Source organism: Pinus tabuliformis, chromosome 1_2 (genome assembly GCF_031772625.1).
Source record: "Pinus tabuliformis cultivar Carrire ecotype Pingquan chromosome 1_2, CPIR1, whole genome shotgun sequence".
Taxonomy (NCBI): domain Eukaryota; kingdom Viridiplantae; phylum Streptophyta; class Pinopsida; order Pinales; family Pinaceae; genus Pinus; species Pinus tabuliformis.
In genome coordinates, this window is record NC_142298.1 from 405,900,941 (window position 1) to 405,928,122 (window position 27,182).

At 38.4% G+C, this 27,182-nt stretch overlaps 1 protein-coding gene across 1 annotated transcript in view; it reads right to left on the minus strand.

The window, feature by feature from the left end:
• Positions 1–1,347: 1,347 nt before the first annotated feature.
• Positions 1,348–27,182, minus strand: part of LOC149206058 (tRNA (guanine(9)-N1)-methyltransferase-like) — a 93,509-nt gene continuing 67,674 nt past the window's right edge. The window contains exons 2-3 of the mRNA XM_089395273.1: positions 19,849–20,208; positions 1,348–1,922 (exon numbers count right to left, since the gene is read on the minus strand). Of these exons, the coding sequence (XP_089251399.1) occupies positions 1,677–1,922; positions 19,849–20,208 (606 nt within the window). The 3' untranslated portion in view covers positions 1,348–1,676. The remainder of the gene's footprint in view (positions 1,923–19,848; positions 20,209–27,182) is intronic.

The following is a 27,182-nucleotide window of genomic DNA, read 5'->3' on the forward strand; positions in this document are numbered from 1 at the left end:
TGATGGGAACTCGTATTGATACTAAACACTAGATATTGTCAAGGTAACAAAAGCGGCCGGAAAGAATGTAAAAAAGACATCGCATATTATCAAAGGTTATGATGGTGAACAACTTTGCAATCATCACCAACTTGACATATATGAATATTATATATATTATAAATGGTTGAGATCAGGAAACTTTGTAAACTCACTGTATTTTTCGATAAGCTCAAATAATACCCAGGAATTTATACTTGCGAACGAGTCCACACCAAAAACCAAAAATCAAGGTCCTAGGAGAGGTACTCGATTTCCATTACCTTTGGCATGTACTTCATTACGGGAAAAGGGCATGTAAGATCAGGTCCACCATTCGAAGAATTGTACCATATAATTAGATAAAAATTCCCAAACCCTGGTCATTCCCAGTTCTTTTCTTCCCCCAAAAAATACTTCATGAAAATAAGAGAAACGCCATTTAAGAACTTCCTATGCTGCCTTGAACTTTCTGAAGTCTTCAATGGTTAAATGTTATCCTTTCTTGTCAAATACAGTGAAGGCATGACAAATCAAATTCGATGACTCTTTACACCACGCTTAATATCAGCTCTTATTTTAATTTAAGAGGTAGTCTATATGTTAGCAGTCTTCAGATATTCGCTATTCATTTAGTTACAAATCATCTCGACAATATGTTTAATGTAACATCCCATGAAGGAATATTACAAGATGGCAATTTATCACATGATCCGATACAATGAAAACCAACTTTAGCTAAGTAAGCAACTTTTTCATATAGAATTCTGGTTTAGTCAAACTAAATCTATACAAATTCTGTGCTTCAATTTTCCTTCTTGAAGTACCTGAAATCTATTTCAATGATTTATAGCCAAGCATCATAATTATTTAATTCCAAAATATTTCAAACCTAATCTAATTGATGAAATAAGTTAGTCTATAACAGCCCTCACAGATAAAAATTTCCTAGGATGATCAATTCAGTGAAGTGAAATTTGTCAAGGTAGGATCCCGCCATATGATTTCAAGTGATATAACAGTAATAAGAAAAAGTATTGGGATACCAGTAATAAGAAAAAATATAACCATCCTTAGAACAAATATCTGACGATCAAGATTGTCCAGCAAGTTGATCCTGCAATGCAACCATATAACGATTCCAAATCTTGTAAAGCATATACTGCATTAAAACAAGACAACAACAGCAACACCTGACATGTGTTGAGCATTGAATGATGATTGAATATTGACTGAAATAAATTTTGATCACACAAGGTAAAACATGCCCCAAGAAATTATACAAAACAACCATGCTAATTAAAAACTTGTGACTTCTGAACAATGCAGTTGAGCAATAGTGAAATGCCATCAATAAAAATACATCAAACAATGTCAAAAGAACTGACAAACAATAGGAAGTGCATCAACTAATAAACCTGTTCACTGTCAAAAATGTTCTGCCTTCCGGAGGCATTCAGATAAAGTTGATTGGCAAAATAGTAAGAAAAAAGAACTCCACAGAAAGATTTGCATAGGGATCAAGAAAATCAACTGTCAAACATATGAATTCCCTCCCTGGATAGAACCATAGGTAGAAACAAGTACAATGGAATCATCTCTGAAGCACTCCAACTACATCTGGAGATTTAGAAAATGAATTTTCCAGCTAAGCATCTTCATGTTTCAACCGTCACTTCATCCCTCTTCTCGTTGCAATTGAACCCCACGTTAGAATCACAAGGAGAAACTTCTCCATTCGCATTACTACTAGACATCTTCTTCCTCTCAATAGTCAGATGAGGATCATTTGAATCAACTTCAGGTCTTTTTCTCTGTGGTATAACCTGAAATAGAGATTTCCTCCAGTCCTTGAACTCCAAAAATGTTATAAGAATCTCAAATACTTGATTCACAGTCAGAACCTGTAATTTTGTAAACATACCAATCAAATATTTTCTTTTAGAAATAGCATATGCAAAGCAAAAGGCCACTAAACTTACACACTAAATGATCTCAATATAAACTTATAAAATTACATCCATAAAAACAAAACTGATAAGCATGAAAATATGTAGAATATTATACAGGAAGAGAATAATGTCTCAAGGTATATGTTGCAGAGTATAGTAATGAATGGCCAAATGTGAAAACCATAAGCAAAAAACTCATAAAACAATTATCAAGTACAGAACTTGCATGCAGTTGCTCAGCATGTGATTTGAAAATCTTGAAATATTATTATACAGAATGAGATAACACAGCAAAGTGGATGCATCGGTTATAATATCTAGAAAATTTCTAGCCAGAATAGCAGCATGGATGTTAGTATGAGGCATGATGTATCTTGATTTTAGTCAATCACAACATTAGAGCTGAAATCATTAGATAATTTCTAAATCTGAAGACTAAAATCAACATACATCATGCCTCATACAAAAGGAATAATAGTAAATACAAAGATGAGTGCTTCATCATTGAACGCTTTGCTAATGTGATAATGTAGAGTAGGTCGCACTACATATCCTAAAATGTGTCTACAACCTACATCCTCATCAACTACATATTGCAACTCTAAATCATGAATACAAAACAGGGGAACCAAAAATGTTGGAAGTTGTAGTGAAGGCTGGACTAGTGGCATAACATCCTCAAGTAGGATGAGGTGAGTCATGGTATTAAATGTCAAGTTTAGAATTTGATAAAAACTGGAGGTTGGAATGAACATACACAAGATCCTTAGCCTTTGTTGCTCCCAATTTGTTTTTCTTCATCAAAAGGATGACACCATAAGTACTCCCATTCCTTTCAGTTGATGAGGAATTGGCTTCTTATTCATCTTCATTGTGGGTCGAACCTTCATTAGATAGCTTTGGCACATTTATTAATGTTCTTTGATGATGCACTTTATATTGGAGTGTCCATGCATGCCACTTGTACTTGCTTATTACTTGGTCTTTTTCCCAGTTTTGGATGACAAGTGTGAAAGGGTACTTTTGGTGCTAGCTTATTAGCAAATATCGTTTGACAAGTGACTGAATTGCTACCAGAACAACACTATTAGATGTAAAGTAGTTGTGGCATTTGCAATAATTTCAAAAGAGGTCCAAAACAACCAAACAAGGGCAAATGAACTCTACATGGTTGGATTGAAAGGACAACTTTCACGCAAGGCCAAATGGTACTCACGAAGAAGGTAGAGGAGGATTTCCTCACCTCGTTTAGTAAAAGATTTTGGGGACCAAAAGCCTCCCTAAATGGGAAGCTATGAATCGAAAATGGATCAGTATATAACTTGTTGTCTATTTCGGTACTCTAGAGAAGAAAAATTGTAACTATTGGCTTGTAGGTCCATTTTAGGCGCAAGTTCCACTTTTGTGTTTTGTGGTTTAGAAACTTCTTGAACCTGTTTGAGGTATCAATAAATGTTTTCTAGGGTCAAAACTTTGCAAATAAAGCTCAGAACCTATAAGCCATTATACGCATCGAGAGCTTTCCAACAATGCAAAGATCACCCCAACTAGAGTTTGCATGAGGAAATTATGCCTCCTAGAAGTTGACCTATCCGATTGACCACTGTGATACCAAGTGGATGAAATATCAACTTCTGTTACCCACACATGGATCTAGTAATGTGCGGACTTTCAAGAATATCCTAGAGTGTCCAAAACCCTAACCCTAGACAACCATCAAACCATGTTAAATACCGGGCCACTATGAAAGCAAGGGCTTCCATATTTTATTGTTTATTGTTCCAAAGTTGAGCAAAGCATATGGAAATAGGATATTGAAGCACAACAGAGGTAGTACATGATCTTATAGCAAATATATAAAGCATACTGTCCATGGCAACTCCATAGTGAGTGCACTTTCATTTTATTTGCATTTCATAACTAAGAAGAAAAGATCAAGGCATAAGTCTCACCTTTTAGTTGGGCTTCTCATGTAATGAGTTTTCCCAACATACAACTTCTGTCCATTGTGTGTACAATGTGTTATTTGCTTAGCTTCTTTCATTTCAGGTTCAATTTATTTCAATATTCTATGAGCTAAGATAGAAATAGTAAATATGAAATCTAATGTAAAACATTGCATAATAAGAGATTGCAAAATATTGTAAGATTTGTTGCGATGCACTATTCTAGTTGAATATCCGCAACAATTTATAAATCAAGAGAGAATCATCAATAACACCAAAAGTAACAACAATGAACATATCCTTAACATCTTTAATATGCACTCTATTTTGCCAAAACTCAACTTTCTTACCATCTCCTAAATGAATTGGTTGGTACGTTCAAAGAAAGTTGAGGTACATAAATTACATCATAAAGTTTACCAGCATGCATACGAAGATTGCTAGATCCCAATAAATAAAGGAGAATTATCACCTACAAAATTTGATTCCCTAAAATCACATCTCCACTCGCAACGTGGAATATTATGTGCAATCAAGGAGGAACTTGTCAAAGAAAAGGCCACAGGTTAACCACTGGAGGAACTCGAGGAAGAAGAATCAATTTTGATTTTATTTTCCTTGTAGCCTCAAGGGCTTTCATTTTCTTATGAACATTGTGCCTCGAGAAGACCAATCTTATGGTGATAAGAGCATTCATTACCCGACTTCCTCTCTTTGTTTCTATAGCTTCGAAAGATGAAGATGAATTCAAAGGAGAAGTTTTTGCTTCCCACTTAGGACCCGAAAGTGAACCCTTATAACCCTTTGGAATGTGGCTTGTTTGAAGGACCCTTCTTTTGTTTAACCACAAATGCTTTCTTTTGGAGCCATTAGAACCTACTTCACCAATATGGCATAATTTATCGTGTTCTCTAATAAATTGCTCACCAAAAACATCAAATGTAGGCGCAACACATTTGTTTCCCAATGCAACTTGAGTATAATGGAATGTGGAGACAAAAACACAATAGGGGCAAACAATAATATAATTGGGCCCTCTAAGACTTCAAAGAAGAAAACACACCATTCAATCATCATCTTTTGTAATATCACATTCCTAGAGTTGGTTCTTAGTTGCTTTACCTTGGGAACCTATCCTAAAGCCACTAAAAATCTGTTGCATCAAGACAAATAAGCTAAATATTCAAGCCAATGAGCAAGTATAGTATTGGTTTTGTCAAAGAGATCTTTGGGGCATCACCAACCTATCGAGGATCATTCATATCTTGAATAAGAAACTTCAAATTTTCAAAAATAGCCATATGAATGATTCCCCTTGCTTCATCATAAATTTTAGTCACTTGGACTTCACATCTTCATCTAACGGTTCGAGTTCATCACCACAAATAATTCTGAACAACACCTTACACAATACCTGTTAATTTTATATAACAATGGTATGTTCTATGCTTAGCGCAATTTACTTCAATGTTCCTTTATCAGCCCAAATGACAATTCCAATTATATCCAATAGCAATCACATTAACCTAATCACATTGATAATAAATGCAAATAGAACATAAAAACATATACAGAAAACAAGCCAAGACAAGAGGACACCAGATTTGGCGGATGTCAAGGCAAAACCCTAATGTGGGGAAACCCTTTGATCAAATCTTCTTATTATTATTCAATTGTTCCGCAGAGAGAGAGAGTACAAAAATAAAATTCACTTGCCCAATACACAGTGAAATCAGCCCTATCAAATTCTACAATCAACTGCAATCAATTTCAACCCTAACCAGAAAGTCAATGCTGGTCAAAACAACAACAACACTTCACCAATGCAACTTGGTCCTCCTTAGTCAAACTCGGCCTGAAGAGGAAGACAAATGCAGCCCAAAACATCTCGGTCAAACTTGGTCAAAGGAGAGAGAAAAATTATTGTGATTTTCTGTGGTCAAGACTCAGAACAGAAGTCAACCTGAAGTCAATGTTGGTCAAACAGTCCCAAACACCTTAATTTTTGTGCCAATAAATACAGCCTCAAGAGATTGAAATTTTGCCCCTGAAAACGATGTCAAACTTGGTCAATAAACCCTTGGTCAATGTTGCCCTAAAACTTTGAAATTCGACCTGCAATTTGACCCAAAAATTCGTCCTTCCATCCACACGTGTGAGAGAGAGAGTTGATCTTCAAGTTGTACAAACCAATCAGATTTGGAGAGAGAATAAATGATGAGTGAGTGATGTCCAAATGAGGAGAGAGGTCATTTCTATTTATACAATTCGATGAGGGTGAAAGGACACATCTATTGGGCTTCTTCAGCCTACATTAAGCTAAGGCCAACCTTAACAATTTGTGCATGAGAGAGAATAAATTCAAAATTCCACTTCTGCTTGACCGAATGAGATGATTTTTATATCAAATTTGGACCTCTCGAAAAGAGGAATCCAATGCAATAATCATCTCCATCATATGAGTTGTCCCAAGGTGGAATTTGGCCCTAGTTGCCAATTTTAACACTCCCTCTCAACTAGGGAGAATTCCACCTGCCAATCCATCTGTCATCATCATGCCATCCTGTCATCATGTACCATCTTTGTCATCACTGCTCTGCTGAACCATGAAGTAATAATGAAGAAGTGATCAAGAGTGAGTCACAAGACCTTACCACTCTCCACTGACAAAAGTCAATCCTTGATCCCAGATCAAGTTGTTGAACACCATGCATCCTAGTCATAGGGAGTACAACAGTACACGATGCGTCCATTGGTAGTGCTATGGTCCCTAACCACTTTTCCCAACTCATTGGCCAGATGAGAGGTACTTCCCATGAGTCTCAGACTCCATGGGTAGGATGTGTGCTGGGGCATCGGCAGGAGAAGGTGAACCACTCATCCTGCTCATATGCCATAGGAGAAGGTGAACCACTCATCCTATGCATATGTCAATCGTAGGGGAAGGTGAACCACTCACCCTACATACATGTGTCCGTAATAGGGAAAGGTGAACCACTCACCCTGTATCTAACGCACCACTAGGGGAAGGTGAACCACTCACCCTGTATCTAACGCACCACTAGGGGAAGGTGAACCACTCACCCTATGGTCGCTCATAGCTCCAAGAAGTACCCAAAGCCCCCAGGAGCTCCCAGAGCTCAATGTCCAACTCATACGTGATCCTCATAGGAGGTTATTTCCAAAACTCCAAGTCTCTCTCAGAAGTTTAAGAATTCAACCTTCCCCAAGGGCTTCATGAGAATGTCTGTGCCCTGCTCATCCATCTTGATGTGATGGAGCCTTATTGCTCCCCGTTGTACCATATCCCGGATAAAGTGGTACCTGATATCAATGTGCTTGGAGCAGTCGTGGAACACGGGATTCTCTGAAAGGCGAATCCCACTCTGGTTGTCGCAGAAGATCATGGTGGTATCCAACACGTGCTCAAATAGCTCACTGAAGAGCTTTCTCAACCAAATAGCTTCACAACAGGCCATACTCGTAGCAATGTATTCGACCTCGGTGGTGCTTAAAGCAACCGATTTTTGCTTCCTGCTCATCCAAGATATTGAAGCAGACCCCAAAGAGAAGCAACACCCAGACGTGCTCTTATGATCCACCACACTGCCAGCCCAGTCAGCATCTGTATATCCATGTAGCCTCAAATTCCCGACAATGTATCTCAGTCCATAGTGGATTGTGCCCCAGAGATATCTCAAGAGATTCTTAGCAGCAATCCAATGATTGTGATGAGGCTTTGTTGGAAAATCAGAAAGGCAATAAAGATTTTCTTGTTCTTGATAATTACTTGTGATGTTTCTTATTATTATGATTCTTTATATCTTCTTTCTTTTGTTCATCAAGCAATTACCAGAAGCAACAGCATATAAAACAATAGACACAAGATGTACGCACATGCCAGGGCAAAACTCCCCTCGAGGGGAAAACCCAGTCAAGATAATTCTTCCCTTCAATAGTATTCTTTGAGACTCTTCACCCTAGACCAAGACAAGACCTTCCCTCCACACCAAGTTAGCCTCCCAAAATTTCGACCTCTTTCCAGCAACTTCGACTAGGGTAGCAGCTCACAGTAACTGGCAACTTCCGGCAACAACGAAACTTAGGAGACTTTGTTCTCCCAATACAGAACATGAAACAAAGAGAGAGAGGCCCCAAAATTTTGATTTTTCCTTTATCCTTAAACTTCCCCAAACTCACATTCACTTCGGCTTCCCAGCAACAGACTTTGCACCTTTTCCCAGCTACAAGAGAACTTTGCACTTCTGCCCAGCAACAAGAGAGTTCGAACTTGATGAGAGAATGATGCTCCAAATGAATTCGATGTGCTTCCTTTTATAGGCTTCTTGTGGGGTCGAATGGGTCCTTAGGCCGACTTGATCTTCTCTTAGGCCGACATGGTGTGGAGGTTACATAATTCATATTTGACTCAATACTTAACCTTTTTACATGATTCAAAATCCCAAGAAGGGTCTCTTTAAATGTACAATAATTCTATAGACTCAGAATAAATCCTAGAAGTCTTCAATGGGGACTTTGACCTAAAACATGGTGACCCAAGCATGAAACCCAAGCTTTAATATAATAATAGTTCTTTTCTTTATTCTTTTGACAAGTACATTACAAGATGACTCAAGTACATTATTGAAGACCGAACATAGTTACATTTTCCAACACTCCCTCTTAACTAGGGAGGTATTCATAATGTACATATACAATGGAAGATCTCAAACTATACGAACTATGAAGAACTTTAGGCATTGCAATGCCATGGACTAGATTCCTGACCAGGGAAAACTATCCAAATAGTCACTCAACAGTTTATGCACCACGATGCCAAGGACTAGATTCCTGACCAGGGCAATATATCCAAACAGTCACTTAACAGTTTAGACACCGCAATGCCAAGGACTAGATTCCTGACCAAGGCAATATATCCAAGCAGTCACTTAACAGTTTAGACACCGCAATGCCAAGGACTAGATTCCTGACCAAGGCAATCTATCCAGGTGGGACTAAGATGGACTCAAGCTTTCAGCCCCTCTAGGTACCATCAAGCTTACTTGCTAACCATCAACCCAAAAAATCCACATGTGTATCCAAAACAGAGCTCTATGACCAACACCACCTTTCCAACTTCTAGACATCAACACAATGTATCAGCTAGATGTCCTCCGAGGCAATGCTTCACTCACAAAGCCTCAACACCTCTTGATCCAGCAAATCAAGAATGACCAATCTCTCCCAATCAAACTGATTGGTAACCAGCATGCTATCAAATCCTTCGAGAGATTCACATGTACAAACACAACCCCAATCAATAATATACTTTCACATGTACATAATCAAATACAAACCTCCAGGGTCTTTCAGACAACAGATGTTGCTTCTCAACTTTCCATAGTAGGACTATCAACCGAATCTTTGATAGAAGATTCCTCAATCATACATTATTCTTCCTACTTCATATGCAGCAACATATTCTTCAATCGTATCCTTATTTCCTTCTATCAGCAGCACCTCAAAATTCATTCTCCAATTTCTTTCTCCTACTCATGGTCCTCACCAAAACTTATGGTTGTTAGTCCTGGTCTAGTGCATGACACATAAAGCATAGAATCATATCTATCACTCCCTCTTAAACAGAGAGGATCTAATCATTCCTATAAAAGGAACATTCTCAACCATCCTCTTATCCTAGGGAGATTCCTTTTATTTGAACTCTCTCTTAACCTAGGGAGTTCTACTTCTTTTCGTCATTGGAGAATCTTTCATGGCTTCCAACCATTTCATCAAAGTTATTATCATCCTCATCATGCTTGTCATATCGAGCATCTTCACCAAGTTGAAGATTGTGTACCAGCAAAGCTTGCTTGTCACACCAAGCATCTTCACCAAATTGAAGATTGTGTACCAGCACAACTTGCTTGTCACGTCGAGCATTGTCACCAAGTCGAAGATTGTGTACCTGCACATATTAGATAGCAAGTACAACCAAATCTATAGAAGCATGAAGTTAGCCATATCAGAATCACGGAAGAATTTCATAGTTATACATATTAAATACCCAAACTCAATTTTAAACAAGAGACATATTCTTCAACATATTGCTAGGGACTTTGTTATACACCCTAGACTCCTTCATAACAACATTCATTCCATCTAGGGTTTCAATGTGTCTTCCAAAGGTATGACATACCTTACTACAACATATAGCAAACCCTAGAAGCAATTCAAAACAAATATAATCTACAAAGCATCTAACAGCCTTTCAAGGTACATATGTTAGACTTCACACTAGGGATAAATCCTAGATTTTATACAATCAAAGTCAATTACAGCTTAGTCGTTAATCTGACCAGCTTCCACTAGGGTTAGTTCCAAACCCCTAGATTTTCGATCAACCATCAATTAGTCACTAGCATGACCAGTCACCATTAGGGTTAGTTTGCGAACCCTAGATTTCCGAGTAATCATCAAACTCAACCAAAAATTCAAATTTCACCAATTTCTTCACAAATCTCAAATCATATAGTCAACACTCCTCAGAGATTTCTACTTTGACTAAGGTTTAACTCCAAAACCCTAGAATTCCACAATCTCAACAATCATTACATACATAGATCTTAGATTGTTACATTTCACACTAGACAATGTCACTACTAGGATTTAACTGCAAAACCCTATATTTTCATTTTCAACAATCATCTAATAGATTTCCAATTGTTATATCACACATACTAGACAATTTTAACTTCACTAGGGTTTAGCTACAACACCTTAGATTTCCATTTAGCACATCGAATTCATTTGGAGCATTATTATCTCATCAAGTTTGAACTCTCTTGTTACTGCGTAGAAGTGTGAAGTTCTCTTGTAGTTGGGAAAAGGTGCGAAGTTTGTTGCCGGGAAGCCGAAGTGAATGCGAGTTTGGGTATGTCTAAGGAAAAAGAAAAAATCGATCCACATAAAGAGATCATCCACATACAAGACCAGAATGAGAGGCTTGTCCTTTTCAAACTTGAAGTATAGGTGCAGGTCAGCTTCACTACTTGTAAATCCCAGCTTCATAAGATAGTTATTTATTCTCTCGTACCAAGCCCTGGGGGCTTGCTTCAACCCATAGAGGGCTTTCTTCAACCTACATACATGTGTCTTACAATCTTGAACTTCCAACCCGTCGGGTTGTTCTACATAGACTTCCTCCTTAAGAGAGCCATGCAAGAACACAGTTTTGACATCCATTTTGTGAAGGCTTCAGCCTTGAGAGGCAACGAGGGCTATGATCGAACAAGTAGTGGTATATCGAGCAACTGGTGCAAGTATCTCACCATTGTCTACCCCTTCCTTTTGAGAGAAGCCTCGAGCAACAAATCTGACCTTGAACTTTTCAGCACTCCCATCAGCTCCACGTTCGATTTTGTAAAGCCATTTTGAAGTGACCACAGACTTGTCCTTGGGTCTGGGAATGACAGCCCAAACATCATTCTTCATGATTGATTCATATTCCTCATTCATCACATCCTTCCAGACTTGGCGTTTCATGGCTTCTTCGAATGTACATGGCTCAAATTGTACAATGGTACACATCGCAGCTAAGTACCCTTGGTACCTATTCAACTTCTTGCCTCCACGAAATGTCCCCCTTGGTGCAATATGTCTCTCAGCATCTTCAAGAGTATCTTTGAGCCACAAAGGTCTTTTTCTTGAAGTAGAGAGCTCACTAGGAGGTGGATCAATAGGATCCATCAGGCATCGGGTCATTAGTCGTAGGTTCATCCTGATTTCCTGTATCATCATCATTGTCCTTCCTAGGGATAAAAAGATCTCAGACTTTCCCAAGGGCAGAATCTTCATCGAAAGTGATATCATCATTTATTTCCACTTCTCTTTAACCAGGCACATAAATTCTATATGCCTAAGAAGTTTCACTATAGCCCACAAACGTTCCTTCTTCCCATATGCATCTAGTTTGTTTCTTTTCTCCTTTGGAACATGAAAATATACGAGACAACAAAAAATTCTAAAATGACAAACAACAGGTTTCTTATCGGTGAAAACATCATCGGGTGTCTTGAAGTCCAATGCCTGATGCACGCATCTATTTTGAACATACACAGCAGTGTTGGCAGCTTGTCCCCATAAGAACTTCAGTAGACCTTAGTCATGAAGCATGGCACGGGTGGCTTCTATGATAGTTGGATTCTTCCTTTCGACAACTCCATTTTGCTCAAGAGTATATATAGTAGTGGTCTCCCTCTTAATGCCAGATTCTCTACAATAGTCATTGAATTCATTTGACTCATATTCGGTCCCATTATCGGTCCTCAATATTTTGATCTTCTGCCCTGCTTGATTCTCGACCAAGGCTTTGAAAGAGCGGAACCATTTGAACACTTCGTCCTTCTTCTTCAAGAAATAGATCCATGTTTTGCTAGAGAAGTCATCCACAAAAATTGCATAGTACAAATATCCACCCAAAGATGTTACGAGCAACATACCTGATAGATCAAAATGGACCAACTGAAGAATATCGGTAGTTTCACTTTGCTTTAGGGGAATGGTCTCCTTGTATGTTTTCCAACTGTACAACCCTAACAAACTCCTTCATGATCTAAGTTGAATTTAGGCATACTTGTGACCATCTTCTTTACATTAAGTAACGCTTTGTAATGAAGGTGAGCAAATCTTCGGTGTCATAATTCAGATTGAAGAGAAGTATCACAAGTCATTGCTCCCAAAGGACTTCCTCCAACCTGATAGAAACCTTCAACTCTAATTCCAAGAGTGAATGCATCTTTCAGGTTCCTTTGCCAAACACGAACCTTCCCATCAATGAATGTCATCTTGAAACCTTTATCTTCCATCGCAGAAATAGAGACCAAGTTCTTTTTCAAATTAGGTACATACAACACTTCTTGTAAATGAAGGGTTTGACCTATATTTAAGTGAACAATAACAATCCCAATTCCTTTTACGAGATAAGTGGCATTATCCCCAAGTATAATCTCCATATTAGTCTTCTTTTCAAACAAGCTTGAGAGGGCCTCTTTGTACCCAATGAAGTGCCTTGAGGCACCATTATCAATCAACCAATGATCCAATGTATTGGAGGAGAGGCGGTGGTGACAGCAGAAATAAGATAAAATTCTTTTTGCTTTTCTACAACATTAGCTTCTTCATACCTAGAGCTTCTCGACTTCTTGGGAGGACGACCATTTCCATATCGAGCAAGGGGAGCCTCTTTCCTTTGTTGTTGAACGTGTTGTTCCTTTGATTTCCATTGCCTTTGTAGTTGTTGTTATTGTTGTCATCATCTCTTGGAGTATCCTTCTTGTTAAGCTTTGTTAATCTGATCCACTTGGAAGGGCTTCTTGGAGGGGGTTGACTTGGTGCTTAGAGGAGAACTTGGTCTAGGGTTTGGGTCTTGGTTGTATGATTTGAAGAAGATTCTATAAGAAGTGAAGAAATTTTTCTAGGTTTTCCCCTTGGAGGGGTTTTGCCTTGACTTAGAGCCTAATTTTTGTGTCCATTGTCTTTATTGTTTTTCTCTTGATATTTGTTTGGTGGAAATATCTAATAAAGAAACACAAGAATATAAATAAAGTTCACAAGCAAATATTAAGGATTAAGGAGAAATTGAATTAATAGATGCCTTACTGCATTTTCCAACAACCCCTAGGTAGGGAGAAAATATACACACAAACTTCCCTTTTAGATGATTCACAATTTAAAAAATAAAGGTTATTTTAATCTTAGACAATAGTGTAAGGTCCACTACTTGGCACTAGAAGTGGTTATCATGGGAAGAAATTGGCTTGAGGTTTGAATATGGAAAAGAAAGGAAAAGATACACAAATCTTCGAACATGCAGCAATGTTAGGCTCAAGGAAGAAGAGGATTAGCTACTCTGGTCATTGAATCTAAGGAGATCTTGTCCAACAGGATCCCAGACTAGAGACTGTGTTAGCTAGAGTGGAGAAGACTCAAAGTCTTACACTTATCTAGAGGATAAAAAAGGAGAAGCCAAGAAGGTTAATAAAGAAGAGGGTTGTTCTTCTCGTTTTAAGGACCTAAGCTACGAGACATGTTTCAGATGTCACAAGAAAAGACATTATGCATGCCAATGTCCAAAGAAGAATAAGGAGAAGTGATAGTAAAAGCACTTTGTAGGGAATGCAGAAGGTCTTCCCTTCTTGAGGTGGCACTACGTCCAAACTTTAAGGAGGTAAATGCAAAGCAAGAATGGCAAGAGGCCATGACAAAGGAGTACAACTCCATCATCAAGAATGATGTGTGGGAAATTTTTCTGAAGGCAATTAGGAACTGTGTAATTGATTCTCAATGGTTGTACCATAGTTTAAAACTAGGTTGGTCTGACTCGGAATTGGCCTGGTTGACCGAGCCATACCCCTTCCCAAACTGATTAGGCAATTATTCAGTTCGACGGTCGGTTTGTTACCGAACCAGCCGAGTTGGTCACCAATTCGACCGATTCCGTAATGGACCGACCGGACAGACCGACCCCAACTTAAATGTTGGTCTCAGCGGTGGGAAAAAAGGCAGGCTGGGCAGACTTGAAATCAATTTTTTTTTAAACTATTTCCTAACCCCTCTACCCTTCTCCCACACCTATAAATGTAACCCAACCCCCTCATATTTCCTCACAACTATCTCATTGCATTGATGTGAATATTTGAGAGGAGTTTGTGAGCAGTTGGAGTTGGTTTTAACTTTTTGGAACAGCATTGAGGAATTGGTTTTTAAAGCAGCATTGGTTACGTGTTTTTGCTTTGATCTCTATATATTACATGTATTGGACAGTGCACTCCCTGCCATTTTGATATAATAGATATATTCATGAGCATGCTTTGATCAAGTGTTTTCTTATCTCTATTATTCTAATGCTTTGAGTTTGGAAACATGAATGAAAATCTTTAAAAATATGATTTTTCATTAAAATTAAATATTTAATGTACATTTTACAAACACAAGTCATTGGAATAAACTAGTCAGAGTCGATATTGAATCGAAGTCCGAGCCGAATTTGACCCTCGATCGGTTCTGAATCCGAGTCCAAGTTTTAAAACTATGGGTTGTGCAAGATAAAGCATGTTGTGGATGGCAACATCGAGAAGTTCAAAGCCAAATTTGTAGCCAAAAGATTCTCTTACAAAGAGGTAGTAGCTTATGATGAAACATTTACTCCTCTTGCTAGGTATACTTCTATCCATACCTTTATGTCAATAGCATCTAGTTTTGGTTGCCCTTTTTACAAGATGGATGTATACACTACTTTTCTTAAAGGAGTAATTTAAGAAGTATACATGAATCAGCCAAGAGGGTTTGAGGTGCATGGGCAAGATACCTATGTATGCAAACAGAAGAAGACCCTTTACAGGTTGAAGTAGGCACAACAAGTTTGATGCTCTTTGGCAGATGAGTACTTTTTGAATCTAGCCTTCTCCAAGACTTGTGAAAATTCCAATCTTTATTTTTTGTATGATGAGAATGATTTGCCTATCTTGGTGCTATATGTAGATGAATCGATACAGGGAGTTCTAAGAAGCTCATTGTGTGATGAAAGCATAAATTAGCCAGCAAGTTTGATATGAAGGGCATTTGCCTTCTGCATTACTTTTGTGTCTAGAGGTATGGTAGGGTGAAGGTGAAGTCTTCATTGGGCAAAGGTGCTGCAAAGGTAAACCTTTAATAGCGGTATTCAAATGTTTGACTATAAACCATTGGTTATGCCTATGTTTCCAAATTTAAGCTAAAAGGTGTTGACAAAACCAATTTGGTTGGTCCCACCTTGTACACGCAATTGACTGGGTCCTTGATGTACTTGGTGAATGCTACACCTAACTGTGAAAATTCGGAAACCCAAATTTATTGCAACAATTGGAAATAATTCTCCTAATTGTTAAATTAATTCTCAACAAATTATTTATTGTTTGCTACAACAAATACTGAATCATTCACATTACAACCTGCACAAATAAATTGCGGAAGAAATACCAGCACACACACATAAAATGACAGTTATTTTTGGACCAATGTCCCCGGAAAAACCCAACTTGGGAAAACTGGTGCAGCAACTGATGGTTTTATTATTATGCAGCAATGAAATAATTGGAGTACAACTAGATGTCAAAACTTTTGCACTCAGCTCAGAACAGCTTCACCTCAAGCTGTCTAGTCTGCTACTATCTGGAAAAATGTCTCTCCTGGCCTCTAGAACCTTTGCGCAGCTTCTGACACTAAAACTCTGCTTCTCCCCAACAATTTCGAAATTGCCTCTAGAGGCTATTGCGTTGCTCTGCGTCAGCCTCACTATGCCTCTTCTGCCTCTCTGCAAATGCACTCACCGAAACTAGAATCCTTCCTCCAGCTTCACTGTCCCTGCGCCTCTCTCACTATTTCGATTTCTCTGGCTCTCTCTCCGACAACTGAATGCTACTACTCAGGAAGTCAATATGTTCATGAAACCAAATTGCACAAGTGCTTTCTCCAAGCCCCATCGACTTCTTTTAATCCTCGGTTAAGACTTCAACGGCCAAGATTAGATCTTAATCGATGGCTAAGATTAACTTGAAGTCGATCCGTGTGTGTTTCTAGAATATTCACACATTAACTTAATTAATTTTGATTAATTAGTCATATTCCCTAAGTTTAGACTTAGATTTAAAAACTGACTAATAATCTAATTAAGTCATTTCTAGGCGAAATTTCTAGAAACGATTTCTGGGTTTTGAAGATCTCGTGCATTCTAACCTCTCCACAAAATTTCAAGGCTAGAACACATCCAATACTACAAAAACTAACACTAACATTTGCTATGTAGTAAATAAATTGAGCTGATTTATGGTTGAGCCTCGCTAATCTCATAGGAACATTGGTAAGCATGTTCTTGGGTATCTGAAGGGCACAATCCATTATAGCATGAAGTATTCTAGAGATGGTGAGTTGTTACTACACAAATTTGTATATTCAAATTGGGCTAGAGATGTTGGTACTCAAAAGAGTACTTCTGACTCCTGAGTATTGTTTATGTTTGGGAACAAGTATGATTTCCTGGTTTAACAGAAGCAGGCAACAGTTGCTCATCTAAAGCAGAGTATATAGCAACTTCATCTACTCGTTGTCAAGCCTTATGGTTTCACAAGCAAATCTTATGTAATATGGCCATTATGGCAGGGCCTTAGATATTATGGTCATAAACAAGTAATAAAATCTTAATCAGAGTCTTTATAATAAAGTGATGTAATCATTAGTTTTCTAAGATCTAGAGGAATTGGTAGCTGGTCAGGTTGCCTGGGCGAGGCCCAGTTTGAAATCTGGCTGGCTGCCACTATAACCCCTAAGTTAGTGCCAACAACCCGCAAGCCAGCACCTAGCAGGAAACTTATTAGCAAGAGCCAACACATCCCACCAGGGAAATCTACCCTACTAGCTTCATCACAACAGGCCAACATGTCACTCTATGGAAATGGAACCCAGGTGGAGCAGATAACAAACACTTTTCCCAACCACTTGAGTTAAACCGACATAACAATGTAATCATTAGTTGATAAATGTAGCCATTATAAACTTAGGTCTCTATGGAAATGGAACCCAGGTGGAGCAGATAACAAACAGTTTTACCAACCACTTGAGTTAAACCGACGTAACAATGTAATCATTAGTTGATAAATGTAGCCATTCTAAACGTAGGTGTTTGGAAGTTATGAAAACGAGTGGGCTGGTGAATCTGCAGAAGCTTGTATAAAAAATTGGTATAATTAGAAAGAGCTGAAGGACTTTAAGGCTTTGTCTTATCCTATATCTGGAGTATTTGGTTGGCAAGAAACTCAGATTTGTGCAGAGAAATCCATCCCTTCATTTCAAGTTTCATAACAGGTTAGATGAATCTATTCAGTGAAGTAGACCTACCATTCCAAGGAGTCCCTAGACAGATAGGGAATCTGGAGATAGATCAAACCCAAATATGGGGTTTTTTGATGGAACCAGGCAAGAACCTCCAGAAGTTAGTGGTGCTGGTGAAAGCATGCATTTGTTAAATAATTACTTTGGGAAGTTCAAAACTGGATTGGGGGCAGGAACCAATAATTATGCCAACTTTATGGTCTTCAGATGACTCTTAGAATGTGTGCTGTAAAAGAATGTTAAGAAAATCTAGATAGTTGGAGATTCCAGTCTAGTTATCAACTTGATGAAAGGCTTTATTCGGGTAAGTAATAACTAATATATATCTCAGGCCTATTGGTCAGCAGCTAAAAATCGTGTGAAGTTCAGTTGAAGCTATCTACTTCACTCATATTTTCCAGGAGCTGAATGTGAAAGCAAATGCCTCATCAAAGGAAGCCCTTCAGGTTGCAGAGGGAACCCTTCTTCTGGAGGAACCTATAGGAGGCACAGCTGTCACCTCTTCAGTCTGTTTATGATACTTGATTCCTTTCTGTTATTTCCTGTTGATGTATAGTGCTGCACTGCTGAAAGCTATCTCTGTTTTTTAATCTTATGACTGTTGTTAGGAGAATGATCCACTGCTTACTTTTGTTGGATTATGGTTTAACAAGCAGAACGATCTTTTGATATTACTCTGGATGTATGGAGTGTTAAGAGACCTGCTCGTTCGGATTACTTTGTTTCAAAGAGGAATATTTTTAAAGGGGCGGTGAAAAATCCATGCATTTTGTGAGTGCAGAGTGCACAAGAAATATTTTAATTTTTTTCATTCAAGCCATGAATAGAAATTGCACTTTTTCTCTGAAAAAGCAAGATATTCGAGAGTTAAATAATACTCCTCTCTCTCCTATTATGTTTTTCATTCAAGCTGTGAATAGAAATTGCATTTTTTTCTTTGGAAAAAGAAAGATAGAGTTAACTACTCCTCTCTCTCCTGTTATGTTATGAGACATTGCATCAATCTATTCCCTCTCATTATTATGTGCAACCTGCCTACACTCCGTGTGTGTGAGAACTAACAATCATGACATTAACAGCAAGACTCCAGAATATTCAAGAATCAAAAGCTTTGAAATAAGAGGGCTTTCAAACCCCAAACCTTCCTCTCATGCTCTTACTGAGGCACTGATTAACTAGAGAGAATAACAAGGAATAAATTACAAGCACTATTTTCAACTTACAAAATTTGGGCCCATAACCATTGCCAGCTCAAAAACCTCAAAGAAACAACACACATCCCTGAAATAGACAGATGGAAATTTTCTAGAAATGCCAAACAATTAGATTTGATATTCACAGCAACATTTCCTAAGCCTCAGAAGGAAGAAATAAATAAATTGGTAGCAACCTAGATAATCACACACAAGAAGACCTTGCTAAGAGTTCACATGATTGAGTTAGTTTTCAGGCCTCGCAAGGGCTAGAGGAAGATAAGCTAAGCTCAAGCCTCAGGGCTTCGAGAAAACACAGTAAGTCATATATGTAGGATAGATTAAGCTGAGTGAGCTTGCTATAAATAACTCCATTGTCTCTTTTTTAAATTTTACACACCTGACTATAATAACAATATTTTTATTGCATTGCTGTGTGTTACTGTGTGTAACATTAGTTGTATCTTTTAGAAATAAGAGAACCAGTCCTTTTATTGTTTTGCATAAGTTATACAGCTTTGTTGCAAATGTTACAGTCCACATCTAGCACATGGTAATCAAATCATTCCTTTCCAATAAGATTGCATCATTACATTGTTGCTATACAATTTCATTCCTTATAAGAACTATCCTTCAAAGGTATTCAAATTTTTTGCAAATATCAAGTGACAATGTTTTCTGAGCCAGGGAGGAGTACATAGCCCATATCATAAGACTCCTGTATTTGTGAACCAACGTGTGTCTAGACTCTACATCCTTTTGTATAAATTCTAACAGTTCATATCTAGTGAAGCAGCGTAGAATTTCGCTGACCTGGGAGCTTGTCATACTCAAGTGCTCAGCAATAGGCAGCTTTGCAGTTTGAATACCTTGCTCTTGTGCTTTCTGCATAGTTATTCCTTTCCACCTGTTGCGATCAACAAGTCCCCCAACAACATAAATTTTGGATGTTTCCACTTCTTGAAGAGTATCTTCTGAATCTGCAGTAAGATAAACTAAATCTTCTTTCCGCTCATGTAATGCTTCGATATAAGAACGGTCTTCCTTCTCAACAAGCCAATTATGAAAACCTGGAACTTTCTGCATCCGACTCATAATTTCTCCTTTACAGCCTGTCAGCCAAATATGGGCTGGTGAAGCAGCTTTCCTATTGGCTGCATAACAATACATGATCTGCCATCCAATGTCAGTGATATATTCGACCAGTCTTTTCAGTATTTCCTTTAAACATCATCCACAACAACTCCAAGAAATCACATATACATTAGGGATGCACACAAGTAACACAATACCAAATAGCATATAAATAAGTGGAAAAAGGCATAGAAAAGGCATACAGATTTAAAATATTTTTTATGCTCTTCCTATCAAGTTTCACTTATTTATAAACAGAAAAACTGTTTCAAGATCTGCATATAAATTCTAGAACACATTCATTTTCTTTTTCTAAATTTACCCATTGGCCAGATAGAATTTATATAGCCTGTTTGGAATGACATTTCTAATTTTCTTTTTTACTTCATCTCTTTCAGAACTGGACCACACCTTAAAAAACCATTTCATTTGGTAGAGAATGATAAAAACCTGTTTATAATTAGAACCAAATTTTAACCACCTGACAAGGGGGGGTTGGTTCAATAGTGAGGTTTGCAGAATGTTAAGTCCACAAAGGAAAAATAAAACAACCCACCAAGGAGGTTATTGATTCACTAGTGAGGTACATGGAGCATTAAGAATGTTAGCCTTTGGAGCCACTCGAAAAGTGTTTTCACCTTGCTAGGAAGGCACTACATCTCCTAGTCGATTGGTGATTCTTCATGGACATAAGAAAAGCTTAATTTGGATGGATGCTTGGCCTCGGTTAGAGTGTTAGCATAGTACGTTTACCTAGGAGGTTGTTACCATTCAGCATGATGGCTAACCCATCAGGTGTACGCAATGGCAATAGGGAAGGTAGCTACCTAGCAGGAGTGCTAGGTACCTGGAGGAAGGTGCTTAGCCCTAGAAGCTTGGGACCATGTGATGTAGACCTTGGAGCTTTCACACTTGACTCGAGGATGCTTGGGTTGAGAAACATACTTCATGGAGGTTGGTGATGGCCTTTCACACATATGTTGAGGAGAGTTGGAGCTTGGTGACCACAGTGGCACATATAAGAGTAGCATTGTGTTGAAAAGTGTAACTAGGTTCGGTCTTGTTGATGCCCCGAAATTCGTTGCAACAACATCGGGGAAACCACCCGGTCCGGAACTTAGTGCAGCTCCTTTTCCGTTTGGAATAGTGGCTCCGACTGGGGATAACGGGACCAGTTTCCCAAAGATTATAAGTAAACGGGATGGATGGATGATTTAAGATATGAGATGATAATAAACAAATAACTAAACTATAAAAGAAATACAAAAAACTATAAGCTAATCCCGGGACTTATCAATTCAGACAGTACAGCGTTTGATAAACTATGCTTAATGACAGGCATATAGATGACACTAACAACAAGCATAGATGTTTAATCATTTGAGATTGCTCTGCGTAAGTAGTTACGCAGAGCTATAATAGCGAATTACTGCACTCAGTCATTTATATCATTGATACATATATGAGTGAAAGATAACAAATCACAAAACATTCAATAGTGATATGAAATGAAGACTTGTTGTTGTATTACATACATGTATTCAATAATAGCAAAGTAATAACACAGCAATTCATATAACTGAAAAGAGAACAGATACAGATAATAGTACCATGCAAGCTGTTTGATCAATCCAATATATTAATCGCTATGTCGCAGTCCTTCCTTCCAACCAGAAAGCATTCCAAGCAAACGACAATAGTGCACAATTTACTTAAACAGCATTCCAAGTAAAATTAAGGACCAGTGGTCGAGTTTCAAAAAAGAATATAGACTGAAGCACAATAGTGCAAACTTCAGCCTTTTAGTCTTTTACAAAATTTTACGACCCTTTCCAAAACAATGAAAGGGTCTATAAATACTATGCTAATCTAACTACTAAATATCTAAAAACTGAAAACTAAGAAATCGGCATCAACAAATATCATTTTGCATTTGGGTGATTCGGCAGTCGGCGGCGATGCTTCAGTCAGCTGTCTCTTTGCCTTTACTCTTTCGCTGACATATCGCCAGCATTGGCTCTACTTCTGGTGGAGTATTGAGGCGAGAAGTCAGTTGTGCATCATATGTGGCATCTTGGAAATCGGCGATCAGGTATGTGAGAGCGTCGGTTAGGCAGTTAAGAGCCGACCTTTGAGAATGCGGTTTAATCAGGAAAAGCCAGTATGCATCGGAGGTCAAGGTATTCACTCCAGCAATTAACCGCCCTTGTTCTTCCAGCTTAGGATAATTCTTGTGCTCCAGCATATTCGCGGTTGTTATGTTTCCAGGTGTGCACTGTGAAATCATATTAGCCAGATACAATGTATCATTGACTATATTGATCATGTTTTTGGAAATTGTTTTGCACCTGGATGCTGCCCTCTCTGCCTTCATTACCTGTGTTTCCCATTCCATGAAAAGTATGTTCTTGTATGTTACACTGATTCGGGCTAAATTAGCAGCTTGCCCTTCTGGAGTATCTTGCCATTCAATATATTCTATTATTTCATCTTCGGCCTGATCCAAGTTAGTCCTGGCTTTCTCGATTTGCTCACATACTGCTGTAGATATATCACAAAGTGACTCAGCTTCAACTAGCTGTTGGCACAAAAGTCTGATCTGAGATATCAAAGCGCCGTTTATCAGAGTTGCCTCTGTTTTGAAATCTTCAATACTCTTGGCACCTTTAATACCTTCAAGCTGTGCTGAGAGCTGAACTATTTGATCCTCTTTAGATTTCATTAACAGCTCATTTGATGCCTCCAACTGTGATAATGCCTCTGCCAATTCATGTGCTTTAATGTCACTTTGGTCTATCTTTAGTTTTTCAATTTGCTGGGTTAACAAATGATTCTCTTGTTGTTGAGCCAGCAATTGTTCTTCTGCCTGTGTCGCCTTATTCTTTGCCTCTATCACTTCTGCTTGCAATGCATATACTTCATGCTCTTTAGTCTTCAAAAGAAGACTCACTTCGGATGCTTTGTCAATGGTTGCTGCTGAATAAGCTCCCGCAAATTGCGACAGCTTTGTTAAATCTTCAGAGGGACTTAATTCTCCCTTCCAGACGACATTGCCCGTGACTGTTTGCTCATTTGAAACAGAAGGTTGATCAAGCCTTCGCCTCTTCCTTGAGCGTCTTACAACGGCTCTATGCTTAGGGCTGTAGAAAATGTCTAGAGGAGGAATTTCCTCTACCTGAAGATCAACTTGATCAGATGGATTCTGAGTAACTTCTTCAACGTTCTGTACTGTGGGTGGGCCGCTGGTTCCTTCAAGAACCGGAGAAACAATAGTATCGGGAGTCTTTAAGGCATCTGAGTCTTTGGAGGCTTCTTTACCACTTATAATGGAATCAAATTGATTCCATTCCTTAATCAATTCAGTATCAACAGAGATTTGCTTACTCTGTTCTTTTTCTTTTTCAATTCCCTGCTGTTCTTCGAATGCCTTCCGCTGTTGCTCCTCTTGTACTCTCCGTTGCTGTTCCTCCAATTCCTTTTTCTGCCTATCTTCCAGTTCTTTCCTTATTTTTTCTTCTTCCTCTCTTTTCCTCTGTTCTTCTATTTCTCTCTGTCTCTGTTCTTCTATCTCCCTTTGTCTTCTTTGCTCTTCTTGCTCCCTTTGCCTTCTTTGCTCTTGTTCAATTTGTGCTTTTTGCTGCCTTTCTATTTGTTCTCTTCTATGACTTTCTGCCTGCAGCTTTCTTTGACTTTCCTCCTGTTCTCTAATTGTAACGGGAGGTGAATTTATTTCTGTCTGATCAGGCTCGCTTGAGGATGAAGTTGGGGTTGTAGATAATAACTTTAGAGGCAAAGTTTGCAACCTTTGCTTTCTAAGTTTATTAAATTCAGTTAATTCCATATCTTCATATCTCATCGCAGCAAGTTGTTTGACTTGGCTTATTGAATCAGCACCCATGAACAGGTCGTCAAACTGGTCTTCTTGGTGAATAACCTTTGTCAGCTTAGCCTGTTCCAAGGCAATGAAAGCAGTCTTTTTCGGGTCATAGAGTCTGTTGGGAATAGAAACTAGAGATAGCATTTGGAGTTTTGCTGCTTCCTTTTCTGCATGCTTATAATTTAGCAGCGTATAAACTCCAATTCTTAAAGGAAAAGATGGCCATCCTCTCTTCTTCTCCTCTTTGAGAGTTTGGGTAACACCTTCAGACATTATCTGATAAGAGATTTCTCGGGCTAATAGTTTGTCTGGCATGTATACGGGAAGAACATGTGGCCTGGCCTTGCTTCCAAAAACTCTGATATAAGAAAAACATTCTTCGCCGAACCAATGGGCTACGGCTGGCAGGTCAAAAGAGGCTTCATAGGAAATCCTAGGGATAGGTCTGTCAAAAATAGAATAGTGAACGGGAACCATAAAACCATTGCAAATTTGGTACAAATGGTCTTTGTGAGAGGGTTTCCACAATTTACGATGATACAAATGAATAGGTGTTGGGTCATGGGTTGTCCATCTCCAACCAAGGACAGGAAACTCAGAATTAAAACAAAGGGCATCCATAATGTATGCAGAGTAATAAAAAGGTGGGATTTTTCTCTCAGTGACTCTGGTTTTGGCCCTAAACTCACGAATAGCTAAGACCAACTTATCAGACAGGATAGTGGCCCAATCCATAATTATACTATTAACGGCCGCTTCCATTAAGGGAACCATATCAACATGGATATTTGCAGAATCATGAAATCCCCACAATCTACACATCATAATTCCAGCATAGCAGTAAGGTGAAGCCAAAGAGGCATTGGAGTACTTACCCGACATATCCTGCTTGTGTTTTGCTGGATTTTGCCTCCAATCTCGGAGAGGTTCGGCTGGTGATTCATTCTCTCTGGCGAATTTCTCCACAAATGCTCTGTTATAGACTTGCTCGGGATTGGGCAAATGATACATTCGTCTCAAGTCGTCAGGCTTGAAGGAGCCGAAAATCCTTCCATCCTTAGAAACGAAGGTTCTATTAGTGAGAGGAATTTCTTCAATTGCCCAACGTACCACATCAGTATAAGGCAAGACTTGTTCCCTGGCTGCTATTCTGTGCAGAAAAGAATCAGCCAAATCTTTAAGAGTTGCCTCAGACTTTCTTAATTCATCCACACTTGCCTCCGTTACTGTCACTTCTGGTTGTTCTCCTTCTAGCAAATTGTATGTCCCTTGCCATGTAGTACCAGTAAGACCAGTGCATGTAGTATCTGAGATTAAGCCTTTCCTTGAAGGTGTAGCAGCTTGGCCTGAGGCAGGTATCGCAGTAGAACCTGCCACCTTCTTGAACTTCTTTCCCATCATATTCAGACTTCTCTCGGTAGTCGAATTCTACACAAGTGCAAGAGAAATCGTAACAAAGAAATAACAATGACAATCCATAACGGGATAAATATATGATTTGAAGCGTGGCGAGATTATTCCTAAAAGAGGCTGCGGATCTAATGATTTGAGAAGGCACCGTAGATGCAATGATGATGATTTTACGGCCTGCAGCTTCATAAATGACCATTACTTAAGTTATTAAACCGAATGACCCCTTAAAGCGTGTAATAGATTTTTTCAAAAGTCTAATCGTAATTGCTCGTTAATTCGAAGGGGCAAAGCTTTAAATACGCATGCATTACCTTATCCCTTTACTTAACGGCATTTTGAAATCTGTGATTTTGTCAAATCGATTTTAAATATAACTTTAATGCTTTGAAATAATCACCTTTTGGAACTGAGGTCATCATTAAGCGTCATCATATCGCATCGGAAGTGTGTGTGGCGTTATCACTTGGGAAAGTTCTTTAGCGAACGCCGATTGCGATATCGCATTCGGCGCGCGAACATATCCCCTGAATGTGTATCAATTGCTTTTAGCGAATGCCGATAGCGATATCGCATCGGGGAAAGGATATAAACGTCTTATGAAAATGCGTAGGATTGTACCGATTGCCGATATGCGATATCGCATCGGGCCGGAGTGTTAAAACATTTTCCACAAGACATAGTGCCGTGCCGATAGCCGATCGCCGATATCGCGTCGCATCGGGGAAAAGGTATGTGCCCTTTTGTGTGTGCATTGGCTATTGCCGATGGCCGATAGCGATATCGCATCGGGAAAAACCAAGATGGCAACCGAAATTGCGATTACTTTTTTGGACTTAACCAAAAATTGCTTATCATTTGTTCAACAAGGGTTTTTTGCATAAATTCATTTGATTATCATACCTTATTTGAACAAGTTTATTGATGCCAATTAAAAATTTTAAAAGGGACCCATTTCATATGTAAATTGTTTGTGATAAAAATGTTATGAAATGGGGGGTTGTTGTAGGGCACAACAATTGGCGATTCGCTGCAGAACCAGTTGTCTCTGAACTAACATTTATACTTACACTTTCTCAAATAGAATCTTTATAAAAGAAAGGAAATTTCTAATATAACTAGATATCTATTGATTCTAAATAAAACAGGTTTCTTCATTTAACTTCCTCTTTTTATAAATGCACTTCGAGTATTAAAATAAGTCCTTATTGGTTTGTAAAAGTAAAAATAGAAAACTTTTTCATATCAGCTTTTAAAATAAACTCCTCTGTCACAGGTAGAGCCTCTGCTGCCAGCAAACATTCATAGTCTCGGCAGGGTTACCTTTTAACCATGTTGTTGTCCATTGTTCCATTCACCTTAGAGTGTGACTAAACAGAATGAATTCAAAAGATATTCTCGTATTTTTTGAATTTCAATTTCTTTTTTCTTAAGATAAAAGCCATTGTCCTGGTTTGGTGGCCAGATAAATGACAATGCCATTCACGGGTAGTAATTAAACTGAACAAGCTGGCTCGTGATGAGACCCCTTGTCTTGAAATTTCAAGCCATTACCCTGTTTGGTATGCAGTTTTGGTAATGTCAGTTAAATTATTTTCCTATGAACATGGTAAGTAGGATTGTGATAAGACCTCTTATCTTTAATCTTTTATATTTTAGAATTACACTCTGAGTAATCAAAAACTGTTGGTGAATGGGATGAACAATTATCTTATTAAGAATAAAT